A 12,698-nucleotide genomic window follows, 5' to 3' on the forward strand; every position below is an offset into this window, starting at 1 on the left:
GCTGAAAAGCACTGAAGTGAGCCGTGTGGAGAATTGGCATTATTTATTAAATACTGAAACCGTTTGATCGATGACATGCGCTTCGACATCGTTTTAAAGTAATTTTCATGCTATATGTTTATAATCAATGTTCAAATTGATTACAAGTTAACAAATCAATTTAATGCATGGCCGTATTTGCATGTTATTAAAATTTTACCAGTTCACTTTCACAGCGACATGAGTAACCTCATTCAAGTGCATGTTTTGGTTCGGTAATTTTCAAACTTCGGTTATTTCGAAAATCCTTACGATGAGCGATGTTTTCTTTTGATTAGTTATTGGCGATGAACTTAATTGAACTTTTGTCAGTCAGGAAGAACCCAACAAAATATACCTAATCAGCAATATCAAGTCCTGAACCAGCCCTTGTAAATTAATTGTACCGCTGTTTTGGTTCATATTTCTGGAAGATAGACCTGAGACCGCAAATTTATGTATTTATGACGTACGATTATCAACAACTATTATAAAACGGTTAACACCCCTTTAATATCATTAAAAAGTTCACATTCTCGTTATATCGGGACAATGAAAGAAATGATGTCGATCAATCGTCGTTTCCTGTCTTTAATAAATAATGCAAATTCGGCGCATGGCATGTTGGCGAACCCAAAGAACATTTCGCAATGGTGCTTCTATTTCTACCATTACTTTTGTTTGTCCATAGCATAACATACCTGTTTGAGTACGAAAATACCAATGACACAGTTTCCTCCGTTGATTTAATCATCACTAAATTGGTTCTATTTGTTTCCTGTGACATATATAGTTTTTTTTACTCAAATAGTGTGAAAACGTTGCCAAGATTTATATTGCTCGATTTCATTATTGCAGTTGATAACCTGATTGAACGAAATCACATCACTAAAATCTCTGCAGCATTTCCCGAATGTTGGATTGAGTTTGAGAACTTATTCTCACAATAGCGTGACGTGTCTGTGGCGGAAGCGGGCCGTATTTGCTTCTCACCGGGATTTTGTATAGCAATCATATTGCTCCTGCGTCGGTCCTGTGCTGCTAGTCCACGAAATGATTCCGTTGCTTGAATGTTTTCAACTACAGTAATCAGTCGATAACTGAACCTGGTTTAACTGGACTGTTCTTTAACTGGGCGAACGTTAACTGGGCTTTGGTTCAGTTAAAAAGCAGAATTTCGTAAACGATTGACGTCATATTCAATTTGAAGATTTAGTTGTTTGAGATGTTATAAAAGGGAACGTTAACGCCATCCAAGAAGAAGATGTTATAAAAATTGACATTATTTTCGCATGACAACCACACCTGTTGTCGCACCCAATGCAAAATTTCCAATGGAAACCTTTTGTTTATCCAATTTCACGATTAACGCGAATCAAACAATTCATTGAAGTTTCCCTTGATTTTATTTGACGTTCCTTTTTTAGCTCGATCTGTCATTTGGTTTGTCATTTAGAACAAATATTGTTTTTGCTCGGCGATTTTTTATATGGTTAATTCTATAGGTCACAGATGCTGTGTGAAATTTTGTGTTGCAAACGAAATTTCCTGTGCTGAAACGTTGAAAATGTTGCAGAGTACATTTGGTGACTCAACTATGTCGAAAACACGTATGTTTGAATGGCATAAGGTATTCAAAGATGGCCGAGAAGAAATGAACGATTTGCCACCGATTTGTTAATTTAGTTTGAGAGAGCGAACCCGTGCAATATCTCTCACGAGACTGATCGTCAAATTTTGGTTAATGTTTTGGGCATGACAAAACTCGCAGCACGACTAGTGCCAAAAGAGCTCAATTTTCTTCAAAAATATCATCGCAATCGAGTAGCTAATGACATGCATGTACGATCAAATTCTAATCCCACGTTCATCCAACGCATAATTACTGGTGACGAGACATGAGTGTGACTTTTTACTATTTCTGAAACTCAAAATTACCGCTTCGCCGCAAATTGCCGATTCGTGTGACCCGTCTTGACATCATTGAAGACATAAAAACGAATTCGCTGCGTCAACTGGAGGCAATTCCTGAATACAGCTATAAAACGTGTTTCAATGACTGGATTGTTTATTAGAAAAAGTGTATCGTTTCAGAAAGGGCTTAGTTTGAAGGCTATGATACAAATTTAGATAATAAAAAAGCATTTCCTTTAAAAACACTAATTCCCGGTATATATTTGACAAAATGTAATATAGGAAGAGATAAACAGGCGAATTGAATTAATAATTTCGTAGTTAATAATGCGGTCGTGTCTTGAACACCACCTTTCTATTTTCTAGGGGTTGCAAGTAAGATGACTTTGTTGTTCTAAATGTTCGTGTACGTTAAATAAGTTATTGTGTTTTTTTTTATTTTTTATCCCATTTATTTATTTGAGGCTCATTAGCATTTTAGCTGTAACAGAGCCGAATTTTAATCGTGTACATGTCACATGGTTATCATATCTATAATTAGCACATTACACACAGTTGCCATTCGCCAGTATTCCTTCTATACCATTACATATGGTACATTCACACAGTAGCCATTCAGGCGTAAGAGTATTCTTACTGTTCTTCCATTATCCAGTTGGACCACCGGACAGCGGAGACAGTTGATTGATCATTGTTGAGTTATTTATAGAACAGCAGCCCGTTGTGTCTTGCAGAGCAGAGCAGTTGTATGGATGAATCGATCTTATTTCGACCGTGGATCGATCTCCATTCGCTGTTGATTGTTGCGTGGACGTAGCTATTCTGTAACAACACAAAGATGGTCAATGAGGGCCCTGAGTTTTGAACTCACGATCGATCGCTTACTAAGCGAACGCGCAACCATTGTGGCTACGGAGACCCCCAAGTTATTGTGTTGACTTGAATCATTTTTTGCACATGGTCACAGGGAAAGACGTTGAAAATGAACGCTTCAATGGACGATTTCGGAAAAAAAGCTCTACTAAGAACTAATTTCGTTTCATTTTTAAATAATAGCCGAATTGATGAACCATTGATTGAAAGAATTTCGTACAGGTCAATGATTTTTTTCGGAAATGGTTTAAATTTATGAAAATTGAAAGTATTTCCATTTTCCCATACACTTGTTCTGTCCTTTTTGTGTGCTTACCCAACCGTGCTATCATTAACTGGCATCTTATGTAGTCGCAAGATTTGAAACAACGATGGGGATAACGAAAAAAGAATATTTGCGACATAAATTCCACCCTTGCACAGTAAGTACGCTGTCGCTAGGGTATTAATCTCGCATCTCTTCTGAGGAAAATTTTCAGTCACTTTCTATACCCAAAACAGCGTACATCGCTTATTCTGCTCGTTTTGTGTCGTCTTCGTTCACTCTCGAGCTGTAGACGCGAGCAAATATTTCACTCGCTGTGCATATCTGGCACTGCAATTAGTGATTTTTGAAATTATTCGTTCATCAGCTAATCGAATAGTTTTCAGCAGTTTGTTATTCGATACGATTAATCGCCCCAATCAATCGATTAATCGATTGATCGCAACACTGAGAAAAATGATTAGTTAGACTAATATTTCTCATTTGCTAGAAAGCCACATGGAATCAAAAAAGTGTTCACTCCGCCTGAAAATCAATTATTATCTTTTACGCTCCCCTAAAGTCGTAAACGAAGCTCAATTCGCGTTGACGGTATTGAGCTTCGTTCACCAGTTAACGGGAGCGTCAAAGATAATGATTGATTTTCAGGATAAAACTGCAGCGACCGTACGTTTTTTCTCTCTGCGCTTGGATCGATTAATCGACGTAAATTATTCGTTCGCTTCGATTGTTGGATGTGCAGTATTCGTTCGATTAATAATCAATTTCTGTAGGAAGTATTCGATTAATCGATTAATCGAACGATTATCGGGGATCACTGATTGCAATCAACATATCGAGCCGAGTCAAGGTAAAGCAGGCGTATCATAATGTTTTTTGACAAATTATGTATGGGAAAATCAATCTGGGCCATCATTGCTGGCTCAGAAGGAAAATTATTCTTATGCTGGAATACTATGTGTGATTCAGTTTCGCGTTCCAGTCGCAAAACTGTCTCCACTAAGGATGACATCTACGCAATACAATTGGAACTGCGCCTCACCAAGTAATCGTCCCCTATCTAGGCTAATAACACTGAATAAGAGTTTATTTTTGAGAAGAGTATAAAATGAATATGGGTGTGTATATTAACCTTTTTACGGGTAGTGGCAACTACATTGCCACCAACGAAAAATATTCTTCTCGCTGCACGTGGAATATAATTTCAATATTTTGCTTAGCCAGAACCTTCTGAAGATTTTTGGCAATACTCCATTTTTTTGGGCTAAACATCTACGATATTAATTTGGGAATTGTTTTTATGTAACAAAACCACGATTTTAGAGCGTCGTTTAAATTCGTTGAAAATGCAGCAAGTTGAAAAGTTTTTCACTGTAAACGTACTATTTAGTATCTACTGTGTTTATCATGCAGTTTTTTTTCAATAAAATAAATGGTGTATTTGATGAAAAATTCAATTTTTTTCTTTGAAACTCTATTAAAAAACAGGTTTTTTCGCTGCACTAGAAATATTGTTTTCATTTATGCATAACCAAAGGCGCAATAAAGTGAATTTACATAGCAGTGTATTTGAGATTAACCCTTTAACCTTTAACGGGTACTGGCAACTATATTGCCACCAATTTTGTTTAACTGTTTCGATAGTTAAAATTTTTTCAAAGGTAAACATGTGTTCTTCTTTATGTAAGGATTATGTTCTCTGAAGTTTTTATTGGTTTATATGGTGAAGAGGTTAAGGAATGTGGAATAACGATGGGTGCTGGTGGAACAAATATTTAATCGCATGTGATCGAGTATGTGTGGCAAATGCGAAAAATACCACCAGGGGCGAAATACTCAGTGCAATGCGTGCATTGACATAAAAAACGAATTTCGACATATGACCAGTTTGTGTATTGTTCTCTCAAAGACAGGAAAATATCGCTGCTTCTAGAACTGATTCTACAAAGCCACGCATGTCATTATCCATCTCAGGCTCACCGAAACTTTCTACTTAAGAGTGATTCATGAAATTTCGCTTCACCAAACACCAGATCTGGAGATCAAATTAATAAGACGAACCTAGCTTGATGCTTTTTATTTCCGCTACAATTTGCGGTGAATTTTGTGAATATGCTTGCTGAAAATTTCATGCACTTGTGAAATAACCAAGTGCTCACACTGGACACAATGGACGACATCCGCACTATTAGCGTGGAATCTGTGATAGAGATTTTGCTATTAGCACAACTCCAGGCACTTGGAGTCTGTCCCAAACGACGTTTCAAGGCTTTGGCTATTGTTAATGGTTGCAGGGAAATTTAATTACCCTTCTCACCGTGTCGATTGTACTTCACGTGACTATGCGCTTTCGATTGCTTGCCCTGTGAATCGTCCATAGCGTCCGTAGCGAAACGTTTTTAAAAACAGGTGCTACTCTGAGGTGCGATTTTGCTACAGCTTCGCGCCCCGCCATTTGTTCCGATGATAAGAGGGACCTGGAGGCGGTTCGGAAATTCGATGTTCGCTGCTCACGTTGGAAAGTTGGCATCGATTTAGGAACGTAACCGGTGGCGATACCCGCTTTGGATCTCGTATGGGGGGTGCGGGAATTGGATGGACAGTAGCATTCGGAAGCGAGAGCACCGGTTCTGTATAGGGCTAATGTCTTCCGGGGCGCTTGCTTGCTCTAGAAGATGACTTTGTGTGGGCGTGTTCGTGTGTTTACTCCGCGGCTTGGTGTTTGCTCAAAATTAAGTTCGACTATATCTCGCTCTCTCGTTTGCCTCAAGCATCATTAGTAAGTGCGGAATGCAGTTGCATATTGCAATTATTTCCATAGTTTAATTTTCCACAAATGTTTGCATCAATGTAACGTACGAGCCGGCCGTTTGGAGGATCTGTGAGAGAAAAAGGAAGCAGAGAATGGCGATTAATTGACAATTAATTGTTTTCGGAATGCTAGTGCCAATACGATACGATTAAATTATCAGAATATCAAGCAAATAATAAAATTGTGGGATCTCCCGCGAGCATACCAATGCTGAGATGCAGTCAGTGTCTTAGAATATCAAAAATATTCACGAGTAACGAGTATGATTTTATTTCAGTTTGAAACACACTGCCCTCATTGCATTGAGGACAATAACAAAAGAGTTCATTTCGTCACATATTCATCACATTCGAAACGATATTCGTTCTGGCATTGATTTTTAGTCCAAATTCAAAATTTAAAAAAAATAGTCAGGCTTGGCCGATTAGAGAACAAAAACGCCAGTGTTCGATGAAATGAACTTTGCAAGAAATCGCGCAGGATTTTGTTTGGCGAGACGGTAACAACGGCATAAATAAAAACCAACCGCACACAGCCGGGTTAAAAGCGGGTTAAAAGTAAACAATAGCTGATATTCATTTGGCTAAAATGAAATTCAATTCCGGCATCAAGAATAATCAAGATAAAAAAGACATTGGGTGGAAAAATGAACTTCAAAACATATTGAAGAACAAAAGTTCATTTGCTCATATCCACTGGTTGTCTGGATCTGTCATTCTGATTTTCGTTTGGAATATATAGAGGTTTTCAATGCAACCTAGCCCGAAAATCTATGCATTTGAGCTTAGCGAAGATGATTTTTTTCAACACTGGATGCAGTGCATCGTCTAATTACCGTTGAAAATGTGACGAACGATGCTTCGAAAAACGGCACCTCAATGCGGGATGGTTTCTGCGCTCGAATCATCATCAGCTGAATCAACTGTCGGACATCCTTTCTGTATCGATACCAGGGAAAGTCGTAAGCACTATCGCCTATTCTCTCGCTCTAGAATCAAACGGAAAATCAATACACTTATCCCGTCCAACAGGGCGTTGTTTTCATCCTAGCAAATTATACCTCTTCCATAAGATGAGTTCCACCGTACGAGTACACAAATATCTCCGTCAATACTCCCAACGTGTACCATATGAATTTCAGTTTCCCGAAGCCTTCGGCCTAAAAGGAACCACTTCATGATTCGCGATTAAACCAAAAAAAATCTGAAGAACTATACACTTACCTTCATCAAAGTGATACAGGCAAGCCCTATCTTGATCGACGCAATCGTTATGCTGGCAAAAACGTTTGGCTGGAACAGGTCTGACATCTCGCTGGTGATGTCAATCGTTTGCTTGTGCCGCTGGGTGATTAACTTGAGCTGTTCGAAGATCCGCTCGTTTTCCACTTCATCGCTGTAATTGTCCTTTGAAGCGGTAGCAGCGGGCCATTCGTTGTCGCCCAATGCTTGCAGCTGCCGCTGGACGATGCGGTACTGGCTCGAGATGAGCAAACAGCTGCCAATGAAGAGACCATCGCTTCCGGCCATCAAAAGGATGACCGTGTAGCCGAGATAGCAAACGATTACGTAGCATATCTCGAACAGCGGAGATTTGCGGTATTCGAACGGAAGACTGTCGATTGCGGAAATATAAATGTGATTTAGCGATATGCAGCGTTGTTTTTTGTCGCTCAACGATCGTTAAATATCAAACGAAAACAAATTTTGTTTTAAACAATGAAAAATACTCACTCTAATCGGATAGGAAACAAAAAAATTCTCGGTTCATCGGGTTCCTTCATTGAATGATAAACCATGGCCACCACCGGTAGCGTTATAAAGAACCAACACGTCAGATTGGTAAACAGCAGCTCCCAATAGGTGAATTGGTAGCCCCAATAGGTTGCCCACTGATTGCTAGGTATTTCTAGGGATTCTTTTCCTGAGTCATCGAAACCAAAATAGAAAATAGGAACAGCAAATTTCATTAGATTCAGTGGCCACATAACCATTCCACACAAACTTACGATTGAACAGTTCCTGCAGTCTGTTTATCAGCTTACGCAACCTTTTACGCTGAGCAATCAAATACAAACACTTCAGAAGTGCGGCCAACCTGGACGGCGCTGGGCAGAACGATTCCAGACCAGCCATAAGTTCGCCCTCGCTCCAAGATATCACCGAGTATCTCACTTCCCAGTAGAACAACCACATTTGTCCAAAGTATTGAATAAAGAACGCTGGAATTCTACTCCAATGAGTAAACCAGTCATCTCCAGGATAATAGCCCATTATACGAAACATCTTCCGCTGGAGCTGGAATGGTTGGTATTGGACGCCTTCCGTTCGATGCATTTCGGAACTCACTGTGAACTTTTTTGTTTCGGAAGGTAAACTGGGAGTTTCATCTGAGTGTTGGCATATTTAAACGGAGCACTATGCGTCTGGACCGGTCGTTGGCATGGTTTCAGATAGAAAATAAACTAACCTTATTTTATTTATTCATGTACACTTTGCGAATTATGAGAATATATGTCAACAGGTTGCAACCTGTTGACCTGTGATTAATGATAGCGTTCGATTGACTCGAATGGATGGTTATTCTGTTCTCCAGCTGCGTTGGTTTACACCTTTTTCAATGCAGTTGTCAGCGAGTTACAACAATTTCTGTCGATCGAGAATAGCATGAAAGTTTTTTGTCAAATATTTCCCATGTTTTACGTATCCAATGGACACTGTTCCAATCTTCGTGTGGTTTGCTATTGATTTCTGTAATTTTGTTCGTTTTTGAGTTAACTTTGATAAATCATTACGGAAACAAAATTCGGACTTATCTCAAGTGTGATATTTGTTCAAAGAAGACTAGCTCATTGGCTTCAAATTTATATCTCGATCATCTGAACCCGTCCAGCAGTTGGAATGTTATGAGTTCTAGAAAAAAATCGTTTTTGGACAGAAGTGGAAAATTTGATTTTTCACGAACCAGTTTTTATCTTGGTGTATGTAGATGTAGTGGACAAAAATAGCAAACCCAATAAGCCTCATCAACCTGCTTTCATTTGATTTCTATAACGTTTCAATACAGAGATATTTATGTTTGAATGAAAAATTTCCCTTTCGTCTTTGATGAATAATCTAAATAAATAAAAATCGAAGGTCAAATGTGTTGCTAAGTGCAAAACTCGCAGAAGGAATGGTCCGATTTGACCCTTCTATATGTTGTATTTATCTATTTTTAGACTCTGAAGGAACATAGGAAAATTTGGAAAATCGAATTCCCAAATGTTCGAAAATTACATCATTATTAGGGATATCATCTGTCCTGATTTTGTGATTTTTTAGGGGTGTTCTGATTTATTTTTCATATTCTAGACAAATTCAAATTTCTGATTTTTATAAGATTTCTTTTTCAATTGCTGCATATGTACTATGACTGACTTTTGGATATGTTACATCAAAAACCAAAGCTTTCAAGAAAAAATATAAAAAATAAAGCGCCCTTGGTCCCGAAACCTATAAAAAATCAATAATTATGAAACAAAATCATTTTTCTCGTTATTGTCATATTTTTTCAAGAATACTAAAAGAAGATTGGTTTCAATTTGATATATCGATCATCTAAATCGGTCCAGCAGTTCAATAGTTATGAATTTTTGAAAAAAACGGGAAAAGGATGATTACGTCTTTCGTTCTATACTGGGGTGTAAGTTCAAAGTTTCGAAAACAAAAGCGTTACGTCGGAGAACGAGATTTTGAGCGTTAATAGCTCCTAAACAACTGAACAAAATGGCATGATAAACACTTCATCTTCGTAAGATAAAATGTCTACGCGTTATATGCTTGTTACTTTTTGATCCAAAAACTTGTTTCAATAGCTCTAAAATTGCTTTCAAAACAAGCTATTGAAATCACACCAATCGGTATATAAGCGAGCGCCGCTCGGAAAGCCACTCAGTTATGATTGCGCAACGATTGAGGTACGATCGCTGAAATGGTTGGATGTTCCCTTAATACAGACTTAAAACATTGGAGCCAGGGGAAATCGGCATTGCCAAATAGATGCAAGCAGCGGGTGCTTTGGTACTCGCTTTCGTATCTGGAAACTGGAATGTTTCCCTAACAAAGACTTCAAAACCATGGAGCCAGGGGAAATTGGCATAGCAAATTAGATGCAAACTAAGGGTACTTTTGTACTCGCTTGCGTTTTTAAAAACCGGAATGTGTTTTCTCAATACAGATTCCGAAACCAAGAAATTGGGAAAATCGTTATTGCAGATACATTCAAGTCGGCAATACTTTTGTACCCCCATGCATTTTTACACTCCGGAATTAGTTTTACAACACGGTCTGCAAAAGCGGGTAAAAATGTAACGCTTTGGCTTGATTATTCAAGACTACATTGGTAGATATCTCTTCATGTCACCAGCTCGCTGGACTACTACGCATACTGTTTGATGATTAGGCAAAATTTTGATAACTATTTGCTGCGATAACTACTACCTTAATGCATGAATTGACTCAAATTGGGATTTTTTTGAAATTGAATTCGTAAATAATTTCATTCATTCACTAGTTTAATCAATAATTTAATCAATACACACAAGAGATAGCTTTGCGCAGTGGCGATATCGTACCCTATGAGGAACATCCGAGGTGGGATTATTGCTAATTAAAGGAATACAATTGATTACTAAGCAAACGGGAGTCCTACGTCAACCTTGCGGTAATATCATAGGTATAACCCATCCATAGTTTTTGGTGGGAAAAATGAAAATGGACAGCCTAATGCAACAATAAAAAAAATAAGAGTCTAATATTCTGTGATAAAGAATAAAACTACCAATTTTGGTATGGAATGACTGTATATACGACTTCATGCGGATCATTATAAAGTCTAATTCTTGATTATCATGTTAAACGCTGAGACTTGAATCAATTATGATTGCTAAAATATCGGGTTGCCCCAAAAGTTATTGCCGATTTTTCATTATGGAATAAGTACATTTTTTTCTGCATAAAATGAACGAGGGGGTCTTCGTAGCCACTTGGTTACGCGTTCGCTTCCTAAGCGATCGATCGTGAGTTCAAACTCAGGGCCCTCAATTGACCATCTTTGCGTTGTTATAGAATAAATACGTCCACGCAACCATCATTAGCGATGGAGATCGATCAACGGTGGAACAAAGATCGATTTATCCATACAACTGCCCTGCTCTGCAAGAAATATCGGGCTGTTGTTCTATTAATAACTCAACAATGATCAATATCAAATGTCTCCGTTGTCCGGTCTGCTGAACAATGGAAGAACACATAGAATACCCTTACCCTTACGTGTAATTTACCTTAATGTAATGGAACAGAAAACCTAACGCCTACATGGCTACTACTACTGTGTAATTTACAATTTATAGAACCATATAAACATGTATATGTTCTCGATTAAAACCTGGCTCTGTTACAGCTAAAATGCTAATGAGCCTAATAAATAAAACGAATGAGATAAAAAAAAATAAAATGAACGGATAAAGATGTGATGTACACCATTTTAAGGCTCAAACTCTCAAGTTTTGGAATATTTCACGAACCAGAACCAGAGAACTCGGAAAATTAAATTCCCAAATGTTCGAAAATTACATCATGATAAGCGTTGTTAGTCCATTCGATGTTTGCGCTATCAAAATTGATCTTTGTTCGAAGATGATTCGAAGATAACGCACTTCCTGTATCTTCTGTCTATATAAATAAAAATGGAAGACCAAATGTGTTGCTAAGCGCAAAACTCGCTAAAGGAATGGACCGATTTGCGCCTTCTTTATTTTGTTGTATTCGTCTCTGCCCATAGCTCAATATAGTGGAGAGAAAAATCGGAAAATTTTCGGAAAACTCTAAAGAAAGATCGGAAAATTGAATTCCCATATGTTCGAAAATTCCATCATGATAAGCGTTGTTCGTTCATTCGATGTTTGCGCTATCGAAATTGAGTTCGATAGCGCAAACATCGATAGAAATGGATTTTTGGACGAAATAACGCGATATCTTCTATCTATCTATATAAATTAAAATAAAAGGTTTTGCTAAGCGCAAAAAAATGAAATTTTCGAAAAACTTTGAGAGAAGGTTAAATAAATTTAATAGTTCCAATTGGATTTCGCGTTTGCGGAATTCAGCTTCTTGTTTCGTTAGTGGGAAGCGAAAATCATTCTCAGTTAGGAACATAAAAATTATGAGTGAAAATTTACTTTTCTGTATCAAACATCTGTTCCATGTTACGGAGAAACATGTTATTTGCAAGTGAATCAAGAATCTTGTGCGAATATTATGTCTGAAAATATATTTATATTATAGTGTAGTTTTGGTAGAAGTAATAGGAAATTTATAGTAAATGGAAATTGTATAGAACCAAATTGAAATTGTAAAGATCAATCAATGGAGAGTTTTGCGACTGAATCCACGAACGTTCGTTCGGTAAGAAAATGTGAATGTTTGAAAGAATTCATGTAAAAAAATTATTTTGGTAGGGACGAAGTTCGTCGGATCAGCTTGTTGTTCAATAAATAATGATCGCATCGTAAATCGAAAGACAGGTTTTTGACACTCTTATGAAATCGATGCAGAAAACTTTTATTTTCATTGTAACAAATTATCGAATTTATTGGAGTTTTCAAAACTGCCTTTCGGTTTTCGATTATTTATTGAACAATTAATCATCAAATAATTTTATCAGTCAAACAACATTACCTTTCAATCCTACAGGAAAGTTATAGGAATCAAATGAAAGCTGGATGATAAAGCTAATTGGGCTTGCGATTGAATATTGAACAGAGACTGAGAATAT

General features: G+C 37.5%; 1 protein-coding gene across 1 annotated transcript; it reads right to left on the reverse strand.

The window, feature by feature from the left end:
* Nucleotides 1-5,310: 5,310 nt before the first annotated feature.
* Nucleotides 5,311-8,216, reverse strand: LOC129779051 (odorant receptor 10a-like). The gene is made up of 6 exons (XM_055786305.1): nucleotides 7,891-8,216; nucleotides 7,616-7,805; nucleotides 7,106-7,496; nucleotides 6,943-7,041; nucleotides 6,718-6,870; nucleotides 5,311-5,949 (listed from the first exon to the last, which is right to left on the reverse strand). Exons 1-6 carry the CDS (start codon nucleotides 8,165-8,167, stop codon nucleotides 5,893-5,895), a joined length of 1,167 nt encoding a protein of 388 aa, XP_055642280.1. The 5' UTR covers nucleotides 8,168-8,216; the 3' UTR covers nucleotides 5,311-5,892.
* Nucleotides 8,217-12,698: the final 4,482 nt, after the last annotated feature.

This window comes from Toxorhynchites rutilus, chromosome 3, assembly GCF_029784135.1.
Source record: "Toxorhynchites rutilus septentrionalis strain SRP chromosome 3, ASM2978413v1, whole genome shotgun sequence".
NCBI classification, from domain to species: domain Eukaryota; kingdom Metazoa; phylum Arthropoda; class Insecta; order Diptera; family Culicidae; genus Toxorhynchites; species Toxorhynchites rutilus.